General features: G+C 38.9%; 1 protein-coding gene across 3 annotated transcripts in view; it reads right to left on the bottom strand.

The window, feature by feature from the left end:
• The window catches only part of LOC102405271 (A disintegrin and metallopeptidase domain 3), a 113,766-nt gene that overhangs the window by 10,416 nt on the left and 79,230 nt on the right, over positions 1-24,120 (bottom strand). For 2 of the 3 annotated variants that reach the window (XM_006078640.4, XM_044929779.2), the window contains 7 exons: positions 20,432-20,530; positions 16,927-17,122; positions 16,348-16,438; positions 15,880-16,060; positions 7,958-8,044; positions 5,665-5,788; positions 2,609-2,771 (listed from right to left, as the gene is read on the bottom strand). In XM_006078640.4, coding sequence (XP_006078702.3) covers positions 2,609-2,771; positions 5,665-5,788; positions 7,958-8,044; positions 15,880-16,060; positions 16,348-16,438; positions 16,927-17,122; positions 20,432-20,530 — 941 coding nt within the window. Of the gene's footprint in view, positions 1-2,608; positions 2,772-5,664; positions 5,789-7,957; positions 8,045-15,879; positions 16,061-16,347; positions 16,439-16,926; positions 17,123-20,431; positions 20,531-24,120 lie in introns of those variants that run through there. The other variant, XM_025278201.3, reaches the window with a different exon arrangement.

Raw genomic sequence — 24,120 nt, 5'->3', positions numbered from 1 at the left:
GTTGGAGTGGTGATGAGAAAAACGGGTAAGTAAGTTCAAAAGGTACAACTTCTATATAAAAAAATAAATGTCATGGGGATGTAATGGGCAGCATGCTGACTATAGTCAACAATAACTAACTGCATATATGAAACTTTCTAAAAGAGTAGATCTTAAAAGACCTCATCAGGAGGAAAACAAAAAATTTGCAACTATATAACAAATGTTAACTAGACTTACTATGATCATTTTACATTATATACAAAGTATGATACACATGAAACTAATATCATATAAGGTGATTATACCTCATTTTTAAAAAAGAAGTAATTAAATTCTGTTCTAAAAAATGGAAAAACTGAGTAAGTACCTTAACTCTAATTTCAGAAACACACGAGCAATATTAATTTCGTGTAACATAGGCCATGTCCTTCATATGTGCTTTCCCTTGCTCTTTGTGATCTTATATTTTCTCACCTTCCCCATACTCTATGCTGCCCCATCTCTACTCATTGTCATTCAGTTTATTTCAGCCGCTCAGTCATATCTGAATCTTTGCAACCCCATGGACTATAGCACGCCAGGCTTCCCTGTCCATCACCAATTCCAATTCACATCACTGGCCCCATATATTCTATGCTGACCCATCTCTATTTATTGTCTCTGGCCCCATATTCTGTGCTGCCCCATCTCTATTCATCATTCAGTTCAGTTCAGCCACTCAGTGGTGTCCGAATCTTTGCGACCCCATGAACTGCAGCATGCCAGGCCTCCCTGTCCATCATCAATTCCTGGGGTTTACCCAAACTCATGTCCATTGAGTTGGTGATGCCATCCAATCAACCCATCCTCTGTCGTCCCCTTCTCCTCCTGCCCCCAGTCTTTCCCAGCATCAGGGTCTTTTCAAATGAGTCAGCTCTTCGCATTAAGTGGCCAGGGTATTGGAGTTACAGCTTCAACATCAGTCCTTCCAATGAACACCCAGGACTGATCTCCTTTAGGATGGACTGATTGGATCTCCTTGCAGTCCAAGGAACTCTCAAGAGTCTTCTCGGACACCACAGTTCAAAAGCATCAATTCTTCTGTGTTCAGCTTTCGTTATACTCCAACTCTCACATCCATACATGACTACTGGAAAAATCATGGCCTTGACTAGATGGACCTTTGTTGACAAAGTAATGTCTCTGCTTTTTAATATGCTGTCTAGCTTGGTCATATCATTCCTTCCAAGAAGTAAGCGTCTTTTAATTTCATGGCTGTAATCACCATCTGCAGTGATTTTGGAGCCCCCCAAAGATAAAGTCAGCCACTGTTTCCACTGTTTCTACTTGCCATGAAGTGATATGACTGGATGCTATGATCTTCGTTTTCTGAATGTTGAGCTTTAAGCCAACTTTTTCACTCTCCTCTTTCACTCTCATCAAGAGGCTCTTTAGTTCTTCTTCACTTTCTTCCATAAGGGTGGTGTCATCTGCATATCTGAGGTTATTGATATTTCTCCCAGCAATCTTGATTCCAGCTTGTGCTTCCTCCAGCCCAGCATTTCTCATGATGTACTCTGCATATAAGTTAAATAAGGAGGGTGACAATATACAACCTTGATGTACTCCTATTCCTATTTGGAATCAGTCTGTTGTTCCATGTCCAGTTCTAACTGTTGCTTCCTGACTTGCATACAGGTTTCTCAAGAGGTAGGTCAGGTGGTCTTGGTATTCCCATCTCTTTCAGAATTTTCCACAGTTTATTGTGATCCACACAGTCAAAGGCTTTGGCATAGTCAATAAAGCAGAAATAGATGTTTTTCTGGAACTCTTTTACCTTCCAGCATATTCTGGCTTCTTGGCACCACCAAATGTCAAGACAAGGAAAATGGGGTTGCTTAGGAAGTAGACAGAACCTTCTAAAGCAATTATAGCCAACATGACTTTCTACTAGAAAGATACTGAGGATTTACTGAGTAAATTCAGTTGTTCCTGGGCCTATATGGGCATGAAGGATACCCAGTGCCTAAAGTTTGAAAAAAAAAATCTGGTATATTTGTAAACATTTGGTAGAATTATAAGCATTATCAGTGACTTATAAGCCACCATTTGGTGGCTCAAATGGTAAAGAATCTGCCTGCAGTGCAGGAGTGAAAGTGAAAGTCGCTCAGTCATGTCCGACTCTTTGAGAGAGTTCATGGAATTTTCCAGGCCAGAGTACTAGCGTGGGTAGCCTTTCCCTTCTCCAGGGGGTCTTCCCAACCCAGGGATCAAATCCAGGTCTCCAGTATTGCAGGCAGATTCTTTACCAGCTGAGTCACAAGGGAAGCCCTTGGTGCTGGAGATGCCTGTTCAATTCCCTGGGTTGGGAAGATCCCCTGGAGGAGGGCATGGCAAATCACTCCAGTATTCCTGCCAGGAGAATCCCCATGGAAAGAGGAGCCTGGCGGGCTACAGTCCATGGATTCACAAAGAAGCTGACACGACTGAGAGACTAAGAACACACACACACACACAGACACACACACACAAACACAAGCATTAAGCCAATCCATACGAGTCCCTATTTATATTATTCTGAATAACATTTGAATTTTCTCATAAAGCCTTTCAAATATTAAATATAAAAAAGAATGTGTTTACTTACCCCCCACTTATTGTTCCCTCTTTGTTCCAAAATCTCTTCATTTTATTCCATTTAAGAGCAATGATAGCAGTTAAAATGAAGAAAGGTAAGAATACGTAGAAACTGATCATCAGGTTATTTTTTTGAGAGGCACGACGTCGTTTTATCAAGTATGCAGTTTTAGCTGAAGACATAACAATATCTTTTAACTTTTAAAAAATGATACATTTTAGTAATTTGAATTACAAAAATTTGGAATTCAAATAATATAATCATAGAATAAATAAATTTAAACCTAAAAGTGCTTTCCAAACTTCTGTGACTATACCCCAAAGTGCATTATACATTTCTTTTAAATATACATAATTTAATCTTTATATGTATATTTAATGTTTATGTGTTACATTCTAACGTATTTCATTCTATCATACTATCATATTCCTATCATACTGCACTGCTACTTAGAATATATTAGATTGATATTACCATCTAAGAGATTCCTCTATTTAAAAAAAGGAGCAAAAAAAAAGAAAAAAAAGCTCCCCTGGAGAAAGGAATGGCTACCCACTCCAATATTCTTGCCTGGGAAATCCCATGGACACAGGAGCCTGGCAGGCTCCCTGGGGTTGCAAAAAGTCAGACACGACTTAGCAACTAACACTAACACTCTCGCTCTCAGCGTGGATTTTCTAGTTCCAAGTCACCCTTTGGGGAATGGCCTCGTTTTACACTGCTTTGTGTAAAAATAAAGACTAGTATTTAAGACCAAAAAAAAGAAATGTTTTAAAAATTATTTAGTTAAAATTACAGATAGAACTGAGGCTAATTAAAAAGAAACAGTAATAGTAGATGAGGTTAAATTTACATAACATATGTATAAAGTGATATTGTTTTAATTTTGATTGCATTAATTTAAAAAGTTGATATTCCTCTTGGTGTTACAAAGATATTGGATAAAACTAGAAAAGTAAATCTATTGGTCAAAATAAGCAAAAGGAATAAACCAGAAAATTAAAATTGAAAAAATATAAATCAAGCAATCAGAATTACCACCAAACCAATTATGATGATATTGTGTGTATTCGTGGACATACTCAATTGTCTAAATCTTTGCGACCCCATGGACTGTAGCCTGCCAGGTTCTTTTGTCCATTGAATTTTTCAGGCAAGAATACTGGAGTGGGTTGCCATTCCCTTCTCAGTGGATCTTCCCCTCTCATGGATCGAACCCAGATCTCTTGCATCTCCTGCATTGGTAGGTGGATTCTTTACCACTGCACCACCTCATATTAAGTGTAAACTAATTTAATGCCCTCTCAAAACGACAAGAGAATCTCTCAGCTCGGGCCTCTGTGATGACCTAGAGGGGTGGAGATGAGAGGGAAGCTCAAGAGGGAAGGGATATATGTATACTTATAGCTGACTCATATTGTTGTACAGCAGAAACTAACACAACATTGGAAAGCAATTATACTCCAATTAAAAAATAAATTAAAAAGCATCTGGTTTTCAATAACTTTTGTATATGAATCCAAATTTTATTTTCCCATGTGTAGCACGACATTTTAAATACCTTGCAATATTAAAACAAGCAAAAAAAAAACTTTTAACGTATATGCAGAGTACATCATGCAAAATGCTGGGCTGGATGAATCACAAGTTGGAATCAAGAATCTCTCTCACTGGGAGAAATATCAACAAGCTCACCTATGCAGATGATACCACTCCAACAGCAGAAAGTGAAGAGGAACTAAAGAGCCTCTTGATGAGAGTGAAAGAGGAGAGTGAAAAAGTTGGCTTAAAGCTCAACATTCAGAAAACAAAGATCATGGCATCTGGTCCTATCACTTCATGCCAAACAGAAGGGGAAAAAGTGGTAGCAGTGTCAGATTTTCTTTCTTTGGGCTCCAAAATCACGGGATGGTGAAGGCAGCCATGAAATTAAAAGGTACTTGATCCTTGGAAGGAAAGTTATGACACACCTAGACAGGGTATTAAAAAGCAGAGACATCAGGGAGAGGGTGGGATGATTTGGGAGAATGGCATTGAAACATGTATAATATCATATATGAAGCGAGTCGCCAGTCCAGGTTCGATGCACGATACTGAATGCTTGGGGCTGGTGCACTGGGATGACCCAGAGGGATGGTATGGGGAGGGAAGAAGGAGGAGGGTTCAGGATGGGGAACACATGTATACCTGTGGCAGATTCATGTTGATATGTGGCAAAACCAATACAATATTGTAAAGTTAAAAAATTAAAAAAAAAAAGCTAAAAAAATAAAAAGCAGAGACATCAATTTTGCTGACAAAGGTACATCTAGTCAAGACAATTGTTTTTCCAGTTGTCATGTACGGATGTGAGAGTTGGACCATAAAGATGGCTGAGTGCTGAAGAATTGATGCTTTTGAGTTGTGGTGCTGGAGGAGACTCTTGAGAGTCCCTTGGACAGCAAGGAGATCAAACCAGTCAATAAATCAACCCTGAATATTCACTGGAAGGACTGATGCTGAAGTTTCAATACTTTGGCCACCTGATGTGAAAAGCCTACTCATTGGAAAAGACTCTCTCTGATGCTGGGAAAGATTGAAGGCAAAAGGAGAAGGGGGCGACAAAAGATGAGATGGTTGGATGCCATTACTGACTCAGTGGACATGAATGTGAGCAAACTCTAGGAGATAGTGAAGGACAGGGAAGCCTGGCAGTGATGCAGTTCATGGGATCGCCTAAGAGTCAAATGTGACTTAGTGACTGAACAGCAACAAATCTAGAAAACTGCTGTATAAATCGAAAAATTTGGGAAACCATGGTTAAAATTAAGATGACACATTAAAATGTTCATGGCTAGATTTGAATTAAAAAATCACATGCAAAATTTTGATTGACAACATAATCTATAGCTGTGATATTTATAATAGCAGTACAAAGTGACAGTTTACATTTAATTAGGTAAAATAAAGTGAAAATGTTAGTTCCTTAATTGCATCCTCCACATGTCCAGTGCTTAATAGCCACATAGACAGTGGGGCTTTAAGGATACAGAAGACTCTGTTGGAGCAGTGATTTAATTACTAACATTCATCAGTTTCTAAATTCCAAAATCCATCATCGATACTTCCTCCTGGTGATAAGGATACTTCCTCACAATCTGGGGGCACATATCCAACATCACAGTGACAATGTAAGCGAGTATTGCAAATCTGGAATGAAACCAAAATAAAGAAGACCATTTTATATGTCATATAAAATTTAAATGGATTAGTATTGATTGTGAGCCAAAGCAAATGATTAAAGTAATGCAATTTGGTATGTTATAGGCTGTTTTTACTTTAATGTGGAAAATAAGTATAAAGATAAAATGCAATGCAAGAAATGTCCATTCAGTGCTTTTTAAATGTTACAGAGGGTTTCTCTAATTTATCTCTTCAATAAAAGTAGACAACATTCTTGATACACCTGAAAATATAGAACTGTCTCTTTTAAAAAGGCATAGAAATTATGAAGCTAAAAATTATAGCAGGAGTTGAAATTTATTATGAATTGTGCCAGATATTTTATAAAACTTTTGTAAGAGTCAACTTTTATGAAACACGGGGAGAAAACTAAAGGGTGGAGCTTACTTATTCAGGTACAGTTATAAAAATTGATTTTGCTAGAAAATAGGAAGGCTAGGCGGCTTCCCTGATAGCTCAGCTGGTAAAGAATCCACCTGCAATGCAGGAGATCTCGGTTCAATTTTTGGGTTGGGAGGATCCCCTGGAGAAGGGATAGGCTACCCACTCCAATATTCTTGGGCTTCCCTGGTAGCTCAGACAGTAAAGAATTCAGCCTGCAACGCAGCAGACCTGGGTTTGATCCCTGGGTTGGGAAGATGCCCTGGAGGAGGGCATGGCAACTCACTCCAGTATTTTTGCCTGGATAAGCCCCAAGGACAGAGGAGCCTGGCAGGCTATGGTCCATGGGGTCGTAAAGAGTCAGACACGACTGAACAACTAAGTGCAGCACAGCACAGGAAGGCTAGAATATATTTATAAATATGACCTTATGGATAAATCAAAAGATGGGTCAGAAGCAGAATAAGGAATCTAGGGATAAGTTCAGGCAAAATTAAATTGAAATTAAATAATAAAGGAATGGAACATAAAAGAAATTGTAAATAATAGGATGTGTAAATAGGAAGTAAATTTTGATACAAGACACACAGACAGGTCAATTTTTCCAGGATTACTATAGAAAATATGAAGCATCAAAATAATGGGAGATACTATCAATAACCTCAGATATGCAGATGACACCACCCTTATGGCAGAAAGTGAAGAGGAACTCAAAAGCCTCTTGATCAAAGTGAAAGAGGAGAGTAAAAAGTTGGCTTAAAACTCAACATTCAGAAAACGAAGATCATGGCATCCTGTCCCATCACTTCATGGGAAATAGATGGGGAAACAGTGGAAACAGTGTCAGACTTTATTTTTTTGGGCTCCAAAATCACTGCAATTGGTGACTGCAGCCATGAAATTAAAAGACGCTTACTCCTTGGAAGAAAAGTTATTTCCAACCTAGATAGCATATTCAAAAGCAGAGACATTACTTTGCCAACAAAGGTCCATCTAGTCAAGGCTATGGTTTTTCCAGTGGTCATGTATGGATGCGAGAGTTGGACTGTCAAGAAAGCTGAGTGCCGAAGGATTGATGCTTTTGAACTGTGGTGTTGGAGAAGACTCTTGAGAGTCCCTTGGACTGCAAGGAGATACAACTAGTCCATCCTAAAGCAGATCAGTCCTGGGTGTTCTTTGGAAGGACTGATGCTGAAGCTGTAACTCCAATTCTTTGTCCACCTCATGCGAAGAGTTGACTCATTGGAAAAGACTCTGATGCTGGGAGGGATTGGGGGCAGGAGGAGAAGGGGACAACAGAGGATGAGATGGCTGGATGGCATCACTGACTCGATAGGCATGAGTTTGAGTGAACTCTGGGAGTTGGTGATGGACAGGGAGGCCTGGCGTGCTGCGATGCATGGGGTCACAAAGAGTCAGACACGACTGAGTGACTGATCTGAACTGATATACATGTAACACTAAATATATCTATTTCCAAAAGTATGCAGTCTCTATCCAACATTGTAATAGCTTATGTTTCATATTGCAATTTTGTACAAAGTTTAAAAGTTTTTAGCTCATAAAGTGTGCAGTGATCTGATAGAATACCTAGAACATGCACACATGTATAAATAATGAAATTTGGTTTCTACGTTTAACTGAAATTCTCCAAAGAAATTTCCACATCCATTAATCTGAAGCTTATTATTATCTTGTAGGATGTTATGATATGTATTTTAAAACTATACATAAAATAGAGTAACAATTACATACCCCATGTCCTCTGCATCTGACAAGTGGGTCACAATCTTGATACTGCGTGTATTGATGGATTGCCCTGCATGCTCCATTGTCACAAAACTAAAATGATGAAACAACCAACAACTTTAAAGTCAGGAATTCATTGACTGTATTTATTATAAGAAATTAGATACACAATATGATATATACTTAGGATGAACTTGAATTTCATAACATCTACTCATTCTAATAAAAAACTTGAAGTCAAACATCAAGTTTTCACAATAAGATATTGCTTCCATTGAAGGAGGAGGCTTGTGAGTTTACTAATAGCCAATGAAAATGATTAAAGTATTGTAATTTGGTATGTTACAGGAGGTTTTTATTTTAACGTGGAAAAGGATTTTAAAAATAAAATACAAGAAATGTCCATGCAGTGCTTTTCAAGTGCCATAGAGATTTTCTCTAGTTTGTCTCCTCAATAAAAGTAGACAACACTCTTGATACACCTGAAAACATAGAACTTTTCTATGTCTTTTCTACAAGGCATAGAAATTATGAAGCTAAAAATTATAGCTGGTATAAAAACAAAACAAGCCAAATTTTAATGAGCATTTGAAATGGGCCTTTGCACTTTCTATGCATTTTTATATATATGCTCACATAGACCTTGAGAGAGATAATTTTTACCCACATTTTATATTTGATGAGAATTAAATGTACACTTTTTAGGGCATGTCACCACTGACTGACAGAACCAGTGTGCAAGAACTACTTTAATCATAGAGCCCACTGATCAATGCTCAATACCAGTGCTTCAACCAGTCATTTTTACATTCTTCTAACTTTAATAACAGTAGCTCTTGTCTTTTACAAAAGCAATGTTCTCCTTCATACCTCAGTTTATCTATCTTTGAATTTGAAATAGAAATTATACCCAAGTCATAGGTTATAAGGATGAAATAATTTATTACACATAAAGGAACAAAAATAGTTTGGGACATAGCAAATGCTCACTAAATACAAATTTGTGTTTTAGTTATTTATTTAACCTGATTTTGATGTAGACTGCATGTTAATATTCCTCTATCAAAATTTTAATTTAATTTGAATACTCTGGGGGACATGTTCTAAGATTGTCTGCCCACTTTTCTCAAGTTATCTGAGAACATCCAACAGATGATGGAGTCTAGAAACATTCATTATTTTCTATCACTATTGGCAAGTAAATATATGGACAAAGGTCCGTCTAATCAAAGCTATGGCTTTTCCAGTAGTCATGTAGGATGTGTTCAGTTCAGTCACTCAGTCGTGTGCGTGTGTGTGTACAGGTACATATATACTGGGATGTGTGTGTCTACACATGTGTATATATACACTGGGGTATGTGTGTGTGCACATGTACATATATACTGGGGTACGTGTGTGTGTGTGCACAGGTACATATATACTGGGATATGTGTGTGTACACACACACACACACATATATATATATATATATATATATATATATATACTGGGGGATGTGTGTGTGTGTGTGTGCACAGGTACATATATACTGGGATGTGTGTATGTGCACATGTACATGCATACTGGGATATGTGTGTCTACACATGTGTATATATACACTGGGGTATGTGTGTGTGCACATGTACATATATACTGGGGTACGTGTGTGTGTGTGTACAGGTACATATATACTCAGATATGTGTGTGTGCGCACATGAACATGCATACTGGGATATGTGTGTGTACACATGTATATACACACTGGGGTACGTGTGTGTGCACATGTACATATATACTGTGGTACACATAGATGTGCATATATATATATATATATATGCTGCTGCTAAGTCGCTTCAGTTGTGTCCGACTCTGTGCAACCCCATAGATGGCAGCCCACAAGGCTCTTCCGTCCCTGGGATTCTCCAGGCAAGAACACTGGAGTGGGTTCCCATTTCCTTCTCCAATGCATGAAGGTGAAAAGTGAAAGTGAAGTCGCTCAGTCGTGCCTGACTCTTAGCGACCCCATGGACTGCAGCTTACCAGGCTCCTCTGTCCATGGGATTTTCCAGGAAAGAGTACTGGAGTGGGTTGCCATTGCCTCCTCTGATACACACACACACACACATACACACACACATATACACACACACATAGTGGGGTATACCCACTATGATAACCTGATACCTATGACTCTAATACCAACCAAGTGTCCAAGAATTCAATTCAACTCATTCTGACATTATCTATCTGCAGTTAGAATCAAATCCCACAAGTTAAAAGGCTCAGTCCTACAAGACTCTTCCCATTTCAGACACCAGATTCATGTCTTTATCCTTCTGACCAACTGGCTATAAATTAAGAAGAAAAGCGCGGGCGGCTGCCACCGGTGCGCTAAGGCGCGGCTGAGAAGAGCTACCCCACATCCGAGGTCAGGGGCAGAAGCTGGGAGGACCCCATGCCCGAAGGGCAGCGGCCAAGAGGAGTTACTCCACGTCCGAGGTCAGGGGCAGTGGGCAAGAGTGCCAGGCTGCGACGGTGCAGGAACGACCGGGAGGAGCTACCCCGCGTCCCAGGTCAGGGGCGGTGGCCAGGAGGAGCTACCCCAGACCTGAGGCCAGGGGCGGTGGCCAGGAGGACCAACCTCACGTCCATGAAGCGGTGGCTGCGTGGGTGCAGGAGGGCCTAGAGGAGCTATCCCATGTTGAAGGTCAGGGAGGGCAGTGGTGAGGAGATACCCCTCGTCCAAGGTAAGGAGCAATGGCTGCACTTTGCTGGAGCAGCCGTGAAGAGATTCCCCACGCCCAAGGTAAGAGAAACCCAAGTAAGACAGTAGGTGTTTCAAGAGGGCATCAGAGGGCAGACACACTGAAACCATACTCACAGAAAACTAGTCAATCTAATCACACTAGGACCACAGCCTTATCTAACTCAATGAAACTAAGCCATGCCTGTGGGGCAACCCAAGATGGGCGGGTCATGGTGGAGAGATCTGACAGAATGTGGTCCACTGGAGAAGGGAATGGCAAACCACTTCAGTATTCTTGCCTTGAGAACCCCATGAACAGTATGAAAAGGCAAAATGATAGGATACTGAAAGAGGAACCCCCCAGGTCAGTAGGTGCCCAATATGTTACTGGAGATCTGTGGAGAAATAACTCCAGAAAGAATGAAGGGACGGAGCCAAAGCAAAAACAATACCCAGCTGTGGATGTGACTGGTGATAGAAGCAAGGTCCGATGCTGTATAGAGCAATATTGCATAGGAACCTGGAATGTCAGGTCCATGAATCAAGGCAAATTGGAAGTGGTCAAACAAGAGATGGCAAGAGTGAATGTCGACATTCTAGGAATCAGCGAACTAAAATGGACTGGAATGGGTGAATTTAACTCAGATGACCATTATATCTACTACTGTGGGCAGGAATCCCTCAGAAGAAATGGAGTAGCCATCATGGTCAACCAAAGAGTCCGAAATGCAGTACTTGGATGCAATCTCAAAAATGACAGAATGAGCTCTGTTCATTTCCAAGGCGAACCATTCAATATCACAGTAATCCAAATCTATGCCCCAACCAGTAACGTGGAAGAAGCGGAAGTTGAATGGTTCTATGAAGACCTACAAGACCTTTTAGAACTAACACCCAAAAAGATGTCCTTTTCATTATAGGGGACTGGAATGCAAAAGTAGGAAGTCAAGAAACACCTGGAGTAACAGGCAAATTTGGCCTTGGAATACGGAATGAAGCAGGGCAAAGACTAATAGAGTTCTGCCAAGAAAATGCACTGGTCATAGCAAACACCCTCTTCCAACAGCACAAGAGAAGACTCTAGACATGGACATCACCAGATGGTCAACACCGAAATCAGATTGATTATATTCTTTGCAGCCAAAGATGGAGAAGCTCTATACAGTCAACAAAAACAAGATCAGGAGCTGACTGTGGCTCAGATCATGAACTCCTTATTACTAAATTCAGACTTAAATTGAAGAAAGTAGGGAAAACTACTAGACCATTCAGGTATGACCTAAATCAAATCCCTTATGATTATACAGTGGAAGTGAGAAAGAGATTTAAGGGCCTAGATCAGATAGAGTGCCTGATGAACTATGGACAGAGGTTTGTGACATTGTACAGGAGACAGGGATCAAGACCATCCCCATGGAAAAGAAATGCAAAAAAGCAAAATGGCTGTCTGGGGAGGCCTTACAAATAACTGTGAAAAGAAGAGAAGCGAAAAGCAAAGGAGAAAAGGAAAGATATAAGCATCTGAATGCAGAGTTCCAAAGAATAGCAAGGAGAGATAAGAAAGCCTTCCTCAGCGATCAATGCAAAGAGATAGAGGAAAACAACAGAATGGGAAAGACTAGAGATCTCTTCAAGAAAATTAGAGATACCAAGGGAACATTTCATGCAAAGATGGGCTCGATAAAGGACAGAAATGGTATGGACCTAACAGAAGCAGAAGATATCAAGAAGAGGTGGCAAGAATACACAGAAAAACTGTACAAAAAAGATCTTCACGACCCAGATAATCACGATGGTGTGATCACTGACCTAGAGCCAGACATCCTGGAATGTGAAGTCAAGTGGGCCTTAGAAAGCATCACTACGAACAAAGCTAGTGGAGGTAATGGAATGCCAGTTGAGCTATTTCAAATCCTCAAAGAAGATGCTGTGAAAATGTTGTACTCAATGCCAGCAAATTTGGAAAACTCAGCAGTGGCCACAGGACTGGAAAAGGTCAGTTTTCATTCCAATCCCAAAGAAAGGCAATGCCAAAGAATGCTCAAACTACCGCACAATTGCACTCATCTCACATGCTAGTAAAGTAATGCTCAAAATTCTCCAAGCCAGGCTTCAGCAATATGTGAACTGTGAACTTCCTGATGTTCAAGTTGGTTTTAGAAAAGGCAGAGGAACCAGAGATCAAATTGCCAACATCCACTGGATCATGGAAAAAGCAAGTGAGTTCCAGAAAAACATCTATTTCTGCTTTACTGACTATGCCAAAGCCTTTGACTGTGGATCACAATAAACTGTGGGAAATTCTGAAAGAGATGGGAATACCAGACCACATGACCTGCCTCGTGAGAAATCTGTATGCAGGTCAGGAAGCAACAATTAGAACTGGACATGGAACAACAGACTGGTTCCAAATAGGAAAGGGAGTACGTCAAGGCTGTATATTGTCACCCTGCTTATTTAACTTATATGCAGAGTACATCATGAGAAACGCTGGACCAGAAGAAACACAAGCTGGAATCAAGATTGCTGGGAGAAATATCAATAACCTCAGATATGCAGATGACACCACCCTTATGGCAGAAAGTGAAGAGGAACTCAAAAGCCTCTTGATGAAAGTGAAAGTGGAGAGTGAAAAAGTTGGCTCAAAGCTCAACATTCAGAAAACGAAGATCATGGCATCTGGTCCCATCACTTCGTGGGAAATAGATGGGGAAAGAGTGGAAACAGTGTCAGACTTTATTTTTTTGGGCTCCAAAATCACTGCAGATGGTGATTACAGCCATGAAATTAAAAGATGCTTACTCCTTGGAAGGAAAGTTATTTCCAACCTAGATAGCATATTCAAAAGCAGAGACATTACTTTGCCAACAAAGGTCCATCTAGTCAAGGCTATGGTTTTTCCTGTGGTCATGTATGGATGTGAGAGTTGGACTGTGAAGAAGACTGAGCACTGAAGAACTGATGCTTTTGAACTGTGGTGTTGGAGAAGACTCTTGAGAGTCCCTTGGACTGGAAGGAGATCCAACCAGTCCATTCTGAAGGACATCAGCCCTGGGCTTTCTTTGGAAGAAATGATGCTAAAGCTGAAACTCCAGTACTTTGGCCACCTCATGCAAAGAGTTGACTCATTGGAAAAGACTCTGATGCTGGGAGGGATTGGGGGCAGGAGGAGAAGAGGACGACAGAGGATGAGATGGCTGGATGGCATCACTGACTCGATGGACGTGAGTCTGAGTGAACTCCAGGAGTTGGTGATGGACAGGGAGGCCTGGCGTGCTGTGGTTCATGGGGTTGCAAAGAGTTGGACACGTCTGAGCAACTGAACTGAACTGAACTGAACTGATGGCTCCCTCTCTGGTTTGATAATTTGCTAATTTGGCTCACAAAACTCAGGGAAAGACTTCCCTTATGTTTACTAATTTATGGGAAAGAATATAATTCAGGAACATCCAAATGGAATAGATGCACAGGTCAAGTTATGTTGTTGGGCAAGAGGAAGTGTCATGGTCTCCATGTCCTCTCCAGGCACATTCTCATTACAACACATTGTGTTCTCCAACTTACAAACTATCTTGAGTCTAATCATTCAAAATTTTTACAGAGTCCAGTTTCCAGCCATATCATTCCCTTTGTTGATGCTGTGAGTGGAGCTTAAAGCTCCACCCCATTAGTCAATTCGTCTTTCTGGTGACCAGCATACTCTGAAGCATCAAGAGGCACCACCCTATTACCTCATTAGCATAAATTCATATTTCTTTGGATGAATCTCATTATGAATAACACCAAATATTCCTGTCAGGAAATTCTAAGGTTTAGGAGCTCAGGGCCAGAAATCAAGGGAAAAGGCCAAATTAATTTTCTTGTGTATGTTAAACCACGTTATACTATTATACCATTACATTACTTTTTTTCTATTTAATGAATAATTAAATTAGTTAATAATTTTACATATTTACTCTGCCATATTTATGGTAAACATGATTGCATTTTGTTTTAAATGATGCTTAGAGGGATGACATATTACTTCATAATGCAGTCAGCATCAGTATGTTCCTTTGTGATTGAAAGTGAAAGTTGCTCACTCTTGTCCAACTCTTTGCCAACTTCATGGACTGTAGCCTGCCAGACTCCTCTGTCCGTGGAATTATTCAGGCAAGAATACTGCAGTGGAGAGCTGTTCCCTTCTACAGGGGATCTTCCCAGCCCAGGGGTCAACTGTAGCCTTCCAGACTCCTCTGTCCATGGAATTCTTCAGGCAAGAATACTGGAATGGGTAGCCTATCCCTTTTCTAGGGGATCTTCCCAACCCAGGAATTGAACTGGGGTCTTCTGCATTGTAGGCGGATTCTTTACAAGCTGAGCTACCAGGGAAGCCATTATATTTATGTTAGACTATCTTTTGCCATTCTGAGATAAGGTTACTATTCACTTCCAATTTCCTCTATTCTTCACTTTTTAAAAATACTGTATTTTAATGTAATTATTTTAATTAAAATGTGAAATAATTGTTTCCCTTTTTACTTTCATGTACTAGCTTTTAATGACACTGTTTTAAAAAATTCTTTATGTTTATAAAAGTACTTAGGAAAAATATATAAAATTTAAACTCTGTTTTATTATTGTATCTTGTAGAAGGTCCAATTTTAAACAAGTATGTTTTTGAAGAAAGAACTATGGGAGTAGGCTAATGAGAAAATATTTTAGTTTCATTTCAATTTAATTCTAGTCAATTACTGCAATTTGACTAATTCTAGTCAAATACTGCAATGCTAAATGTTGGCTTTTTTTTGTTTTCCTTGTTTTTCTCATTATTTAGTTTGTTCTGACCCATTTTTTTTTCATGTATTATTTGATACTTTTTGTTCTTTGATTACACAAACTGTCACAGACCAGATCCTTGCTTACTGGACAAGTTTAGATTTTCAAATGTGACAAAACAAATTCAACTAACTGTAGCAAAATTCACAATAAAAAGATAGACAGTGAAGTAAAGGTTCCTTTAGCCAATAGAAAGTGACCTTTTAATTTTACAATGATATAGTAACCAAAATTTATACCATTAATTACAAATTAAAAAATTTTAAGCTCTTTCTCTCTCTCTCTGTCTCTCCCTCTCTCTTTCACACACACACACACACACACACACACACACTCAGACATCCATACACCATATATAGAATCAAGTAAAAATTTTATTTACCTTATTTTCATCACACATGCTTCCATTAGCTGCAACAGTAGGGTCCGGAGATCTACGCATTCTTAGATTTGCTGACATACATATATGGCCTCCAAGGTAGGTATATTGAACATTAATGTCATTCCTTGATACTATAGCTGAATGTGTCCAGTGGCAAACTAACTTTCCACAAAGATGTTGGCTATCAATAAAGAAAAAAAAAAAACTCCTAATGTCCACAGGTCTCTTAGAGACACAAGAGATTAGATAAAAAAAAAACAGTACCAAATATGAGGATAATTCAAAATTTACTGAGATCATAACACCAAAGCTATTCAGAACGTACACCAACTAATAAAGTGCAACATATAAATTCATCTATATAAACCAGGTTAATCTTTCATTTGCATTAAGTGACTCTTGGCAGTATACAAACACACAGACACTCACACAGGCATTTGAAAAATGTATAAATTTCTAAGTACATACTGAAAAAAACAAGTTCTTCCTAGACAGTTTCCAAAATCATCGTCTTGAAAATTCACTTCTTCTGTACACTGATAACTAGATTCTTTAGCATCTAAAAACATAAACACATTTCCAATTACTCATCTTTAAAAAATTAAAAACTAAAACTGTGGTAAATTAATATTGAAATATCTAAACAACAATGCCTAGTCAATGTCATCTCTTACAAATTTCAGTATTGTCTATTGGCTACACAAGAAAAAGAAACACTTACTGAAAACTACCCGCTTAAGAACAGGAGAGCTGGTATGTCAGAGCAGAAATAATTGAGAAATCCCACAGTCTTCTGCACTCTCTCATCTTCAATTCTAAATTCCACTCACTTTCTCCCAACCACCTCAAATTTGACTAATATCCTATTCATTTTCTCCTGTTCTTTTTGGGTCTGTTTTACCTCTTGACATAGTTCAAAGTTACAATGATTTCAATTTTATGTTCAAATTTGGATTTAACAAACAGTCCTTTTTATTTTGGTGTTTTACTGACTTTAGAAAAAATATAGCTGAAAAATAAAGCTCAGAGGAAAAGATAAATTATTACATTTTCCAAACAAAGTGATGCACTGCTTTGTTCTATCTTGGCATATTCCTCTAAAGCAATAGGAAGATTTATTATTGCACGTTTGTAAGTCGGAAGCTCTCATATCAGGTACACAAAATTCAGATATCCCATTGCAAAATTCTGGAAAATCACATGGATCAGTGCTTCTCCTACACTCTGTTCCTCTTTCAAGTATCTGTGAGAAAAGGAAAAACACATATTTGCTTTGAAGTAGTATGCTGCTGCTGCTGCTAAGTCGCTTCAGTCGTGTCCGACTCTGTGCGACCCCATAGATGGTAGCCCACCAGGCTCCCGTCCCTGGGATTCTCCAGGCAAGAACACTGGAGTGGGTTGCCATTTCCTTCTCCAATGCATGAAAGTGAAAAGTGAGAGTGAAGTCGCTCAGTCGTGTTTGACTCTTAGTGACCCCATGGACTGCAGCCCACCAGGCTCCTCTGTCCATGGGATTTTTCCAGGCAAGAATACTGGAGTGGGGTGCCATTGCCTTCTCCCTGAAGTAGTATAACAAATGTAAAAAAATTAAATAACAGCATTGAATTTGTAGCTATCATTTTCATTACCGTTATGTTTGTAAGTATTTAAGCTATAAATTTGCTTAAAAGTTCTGGTGAAAGAGTTTGGAAAGAACCCAAATGCCCCCTAATATGTAAACAAACTGTGGTATGGACAATGGGATGTGTTCAGCCACATAAAGGAATGGAGTACTGATGTATGGTACAAGGTGACTGAAACTCGGAGACACTGTATTTAGTGAAGTAACCAGACACAAGGTTTCCCACTGTATGGTTCTAGTTCTATGAAATGTCCAGAGTAGGGAAATCCTTAGAGACCGAATGCAGTGCTGGTTGCCGGGAACTGAGGGGAAGGGAGAGAGGAGAGCAGGTGCGTCATGGGTCGGGGTCTCCTGTTTGGGTGAGGAAGCGGCTGTGGAACCAGGTCAAGGCGGTGGCTGCACAACACTGTGAATGCACTAAATGCTACTCAGCGCACTAAAGGCACTTGAAAATGGCTAACTTTTCACTGTGTGACTTGAACTTCAATTTAAAAATGGCCCTAGTGAATGTTTTCCTAGTTACAATGCTTTGGTTATCCTGAGTATTCACTTCAAGATAAACAGAAAATATCTGAGATAACACTATGCATATCTGTTTTTCAACTTTTGATTCCTGGGGACTAATCCATTGCACTCCCGAAATATTTTAACTAACTCAGATGCTGGTCTTTCCATGTTTCTAAAATGTTTCTTAGTGGACACCCTTGTCCTTTTGCCCTTCAAGTAATTTTCTTTTCAGGACTAACTCCACTTCTACTATGAAACTGCTTCTGATTCAGGATGACAATCAGAACACTTCTCCCTAGACACAGTGGTGGGAAATTTAACTTAGAATGTAATGGTAGGTCAGGGCTTCTGCCACTGCCAGGGGTGGACATAGGTGTTGGGAAAGAGGGGATCCCTCTGCTCTTCTGAAATACCACACAGTATAGACTAGAAAAGCCAGGATCTGCACTGAGTGATCAGTACTGCACACAGGAAAAGCTTGTCTGAGAACTGCCAAGGAAAAGCAAGGATATCCAACTCACGTATAGCACAAGAATCTTGTTGCTCCTGTTTTAAACAAAGATTCACTTGAGCATGATGCTGAACTCATGTCATATGTAAGCTTCCTGAGTGCTTGTTTCTTATTCTTTGCTCATCTGTTCATCATCAAGATACAACTGACCCATGATAATTGCTGGTGTGCAGTACCAGACACAGGTCCTTAAAACTTCAGAGAGGAAAGTCTGGGTACTGGCTAAAACATGTTAGTCCCCATTATGTGTCGGATAATAGCACGTTAAGGTGTTGGTCTTCCATATCTTTGCACTTGGACTTGTGTCCATCTAAACTGAAAATTTATAAGAAAAAAAAAAACACTGGATCAAAGCATTACATTTCAGACCATGTCAGTGGAAAGTAGAATGGAAAGCAGACAAGATAAAAAAATAAAAAGCCTTTTAAGGTTATGGTCAGTAATGAGAGGCACCTGCGACCCTTGAAAAGACAGCAAAAGCTAGATTTTATGCTATAATATGTAAGAAATTTAATGGGAACTAACATAGGACATTGAAGCATGCCTCAAGATTGAGGAGGAAAGTCCTGGGCAGATGGTGGCGGTGGGTATATTCCCAGAACTAGAATTGAGTCACAGGTGCCTTCAAGTGTGAAAAATGAAAAGGCTGTCCGGGGCTACCTTCTACAGACCAATAAATGCAGTCCTGGATGTTAAAAACAAAAGATGATAGCTGGAGTTACAGGTTTTAGTTGGAACTTCTTTACAGATTTCACTGCTGTTAACCCTGAATCTCTCCCTAGAAACTTATACTATGAATTTTCACTGGACCAAATGCAGGAATTATCTCTGTTGCAAAGAATTATCCTTTGATATGTAGGTAGAGGGCAATGGTGGGTGTATACTAAGTCACTTCAATCATCTCCAATCCTTTGTAACCCTGTGGATTGCAGGGGCCAGGCTCCTCTGTCCATGGGATTCTCCTGGCAGGCAGGCTCTTTAGCACCACCTGGGGAGTCCAGATGGAAATGGACTGTATAGAAAATTCAACTGCTCAGTCTCACTGATTTGGAGACAAAGACAAAGTTGAGAGTTCTGGGGAAGGAAAGAACAAAACAGTTTATTGCTAAGAAGTGGAAACCCTAGCCTGGCCTCTACATTAATGTGCCTTGAAACAAATGAACATTGGTTTTAAGAACTAGCCCACTGAGTGAAAAAGAGCATGCAGAGAACAGGGTGAAATGGTGTGGGGAGAGATTTGCATTGGCAGTGGAAAAACAGACCTGACGACAAAACCTCTAATCAATCAGCATTCATGTGTGTCATAGCCTCCTAAATTGACACACAAAAAGGTGAGTTGCTAAAATGAAGCCCTCCCTAGAACAGAGATCTTACCCAGTCTCCTATCAGAGGTGGCTATGAAGGAAAATTGAGGGGAAAACTGCCCAAGGGAAGTCAAGGATTCAGTGAGTGATGGACAAAGTTAATCTTCAGTATTAGATATGCTACATATTGCTGACTATTCCCTATGAATTCCTTTTTTTCTGCTACTTCCAAAGTGAGGGGTTACTAGTATAATTGTCTGTTTATTCAAATATTGTATCTCAAGTGTGTGTGGGGTGGCTTACTCATAATTTTGTCATAAGTAGATTGTGAGAAGCTACATTCAATTATGACCAAGAGGAACTCACAACACCCAAATTACCTGAAGTTGTTTTCTGAGTAGGGATTGAAGCAATAAGGTTAGAGGTAGGGCTAAATAGTTGATTGGAAATGATCTAAAGACCTCTCAATTCTGAAATCAACTGTGTATGAATCAAGAACATACAGTAATATATTTGAAAGATGAGTAAAAATTATCTGAAAAAAAGCTAAAAAGCCCACAAAAGTAAGAATTTCATGGAGGAAAATAAGGCAATATTCTGAAAACTTACCATACAAGTTTTTTTTCCACAACATGGTCCAGAACCACAGTCTGCGTTTCCAATCAGTACACAGTTTAAAGGATCACAGCATTTAGGATGCTCACATTTCTGAAAGCAAAGGCAATCAAGTTAAATAATTTTCAACTAAATCATTTCACTTATGTCATAATATCTTAAGACATGTCTCTACATCACCGTATAATTTTTATATCTGTATCTATTTTTAACACCTCTTCACCTAGACAATGTATTTTGATATAGAAAAAAGTGGTAATGAAATCATTCATGATTCTATGCTGAAGATTTGACTGTTAAAAATGTAATGCAAAACTAATACAATACTGTAAAGTAATTAACCTCCAATTAAAATAAATAAATTTATATTTAAAAAATGTAATGCAATTTATTTCAATCTTTTTGTGTTTGTAAACATATGGACAATAAATTTTGAGTTTTTTTTTCATTTGTGTGTGTGTGTATGTGTGTGTTACTTGCTCAGTCGTGTCCAGCTCTTTGTGACCCCATGGGCTGTAGCCTTGCGAGGTTCCTCTGTTCATGGAATTCTCCAGGCCAGAATACTGGAATGGGTAGCCGTCTCTTCTCCAAGGGATCTTCTTAATCCAGGATCGAACCTGGGTCTCCCACATTGCAGGCAGATTCTTTACCATCTGAGACACTAGGAAACTACTTATCTGTCTTATCAATTCTCCTCAAGATGTTCTGTGACTATATAAGTGTTTTTGGATGTGACAAAATAGAGGTTTCCAAATAACAACAGCATATTGTGGTTGTGTCATTTCAAAGAAATTTTTTTCACTTTTTACCTCTTGTATATTAAAGATTGATTCTAAAAGTTACTAGTTCAAAGAATTAAAAAGTGTTAAGAGCTCTTGGAAGGAAAGTTATGACCAACCTAGATAGCATATTCAAAAGCAGAGACATTACTTTGCCAACAAAGGTCTGTCTAGTCAAGGCTATGGTTTTTCCTGTGGTCATGTATGGATGTGAGAGTTGGACTATGAAGAAAGCTGAGCACTGAAGAATTGATGCTTTTGAACTGTGGTGTTGGAGAAGACTCTTGAGAGTCCCTTGGACTGGAAGGAGATCCAACCAGTCCATGCTGAAGGACATCAGCCCTGGGTGTTCTTTGAAAGGAATGATGCTAAAGCTGAAACTCCAGTACTTTGGCCACCTCATGCGAAGAGTTGACTCATTGGAAAAGACTCTGTTGCTGGGAGGGATTGGGGACAGGAGGAGAAGGGGACGGCAGAGGATGAGATGGCTGGATGGCATCACTGACTCGACGGACATGAATCTGAGTGAACTCCGGGAGTTGGTGATGGACAGGGAGGCCTGGCGTGCTGCGATTCATGGGGTCGCAAAGAGTTGGACACGACTGAGCGACTGATCTGATCTGATCTGAAGAGCTCTTTCATAATACACATTTATTTCCTTCTTTTTATAGAGTTTAGTTAGTGTAAGAGTGATATAAGACTGATAATTAATATATTTTTAATTTTATTTTTTAATATAAATTTATTTTAATTGGAGGTTAAAGCAATATAATATTGATAAGTAATATTTTAAAATGAATAAAGTGAATAGGCACAAATAACTAAGTGTTTATATCTGTTTCAATTTCACGTATCTTCACAATTTACTTTATTTCATATGTTTATGCATCCTTTTTGTTGAGATATTCTATTTAGTTCCTTTATTTCTAAGCACTTTTGTATTAATAATATTAGCCCCTAGCCACTAATATATTTTATATTGTTTTGCAATTTGTCATGACAACTTATTTCTATTTGGGCAGGTTTTAAAAATATTTTTATTACTGTGATATTGTGAAATCTGAAAATTGCCACTTTTCTTTTGTGATTTGTTCCAAGAGCTTCTGTATAAAATTTTCTTCCACATTAACCCCAGTAAATATGTGAAGGTGTAAAATGTTTCTGTTATATATATAAATATATATCTACATGTATGTATTTTTATTTTACATTAGTATTTTGAGTAGTATGTTGTAAATGTAACTATAAGTGGAATATATCTGTTCTGCTAAAATTCTTATAGAATAGTAATTTATTAGATATTTTATTATACCTGGATACTTGTCCTTTATAAAATGAAACATAACGCAGTTACACTAATGGCATATTACTAAAGTATATCCCAAATTCTATTCTTATTTAACACTTGTAATATCTATAAGAATCAGATAATAATCATTTTTTCTTTTTCATGTTTCATTATTAAGAAGATTGTGTTATGCTTCACAATATAAACATGGCAATGAAAAACAGCAAGTGAATTTAGTGAAGATGGAATATTAAACCCTCACTAAATATTAATATTGTGGAAAATAAAACAAAAATTAGTGACGTGATAGCCTAATATCGAAAATCTAGAATCAAAGAGAGAGCCTACAGTAGACAGTGTATTTTGAGAGCACTCAATGTATAATGGAAATCTAGACTAAAGACCTAGATTTGCCAACATCCACTGGATCATAGAAAAAGCAAGAACTCCAGAAAAACATCTACTTCTGCTTCATTGACTACGCTAAAGCCTTTGACTGTGTGGATCACAACAAACTGTGGAAAATTCTGAAAGAGACGGTAATACTAGACTATGTGACCTGCCTCCTGAGAAATGTGTATGCAGCTCAAGAGGCAACGCTTAGAACCAGCCATGGAACAACAGACTGGTTCAAAATTGGGAAAGGAGTACGTTAAGGCTGTATACTGTCACCCTGCTTATTTAAGTTATGTGCAGAGTACATCATGAGAAACGCTGGGCTGGAGGAAGCACAAGCTGGAATCAAGATTGCCGGGAGAAATATCAATAACCTCAAATATGCAGATGACACCACCCTTATGGCAGAAAGCGAAGAAGAACTAAAGAGCCTCTTGATGAAAGTGAAAGAGGAGAGTGAAAAAGTTGGCTTAAAGCTCAACATTCAGAAAATTAAGATCATGGCATCTTGTCCCATTACTTCATAACAAATAGATGGGGAAACAATGGAAACAGTGAAAGACTTTACTGTTTTGGGCTCCAAAATCATTGCAGATGGTGACAGCAGCCATGAAATTAAAAGACTCTTGCTCCTTGGAAGAAAAGCTCTGATCAACCTAGACAGCATATTAAAAAGCAGAGACATTACTTTGCTGATAAAGGCCTGTGTAGTCAAAACTATGGTTTTTCCAGTAGTCATATATGGATGTAAGAGTTGGACTATAAAGAAAGCTGAGTGCAGAAGAATTGATGCTTTTGAACTGTGGTGTTGGAGAAGACTCTTGAGAGTCCCTTGGACTGCAAGGAAATACAACCAGTCCATCCTAAAGAAAATCAGTCTTGAATACTCATTGGAAGGAGTGATGCTGAAGCTGAAACTGCAATACTTTGGCCACTTGATGCGAAGAACTGACTCATTGGAAAAGACCCTGATGCTGGGAAAGATTGAAGGCTGGAAGAGAAGGGGACAACGGAGGATGAGATGGTTGGATGGCATCACTGACTCGATAGGCATGAGTCTCAGCAAACTCCTGGAGTTGATGATGGACAGGGAAGCCTGGTGTGCTACAGTCCATGGGGTCTCAAAGAGTCGGACACAACTGAGTGACTGAACTGACTGAGGTGGTTTATATGCTCAAGAATATTCATAAAAAGTGACTCCAAATTAAGAGATGAGAGTT

Source organism: Bubalus bubalis, chromosome 1, assembly GCF_019923935.1.
Source record: "Bubalus bubalis isolate 160015118507 breed Murrah chromosome 1, NDDB_SH_1, whole genome shotgun sequence".
In the NCBI taxonomy this organism is placed as follows: domain Eukaryota; kingdom Metazoa; phylum Chordata; class Mammalia; order Artiodactyla; family Bovidae; genus Bubalus; species Bubalus bubalis.
This window is presented reverse-complemented; position numbering and strand designations above follow the sequence as displayed.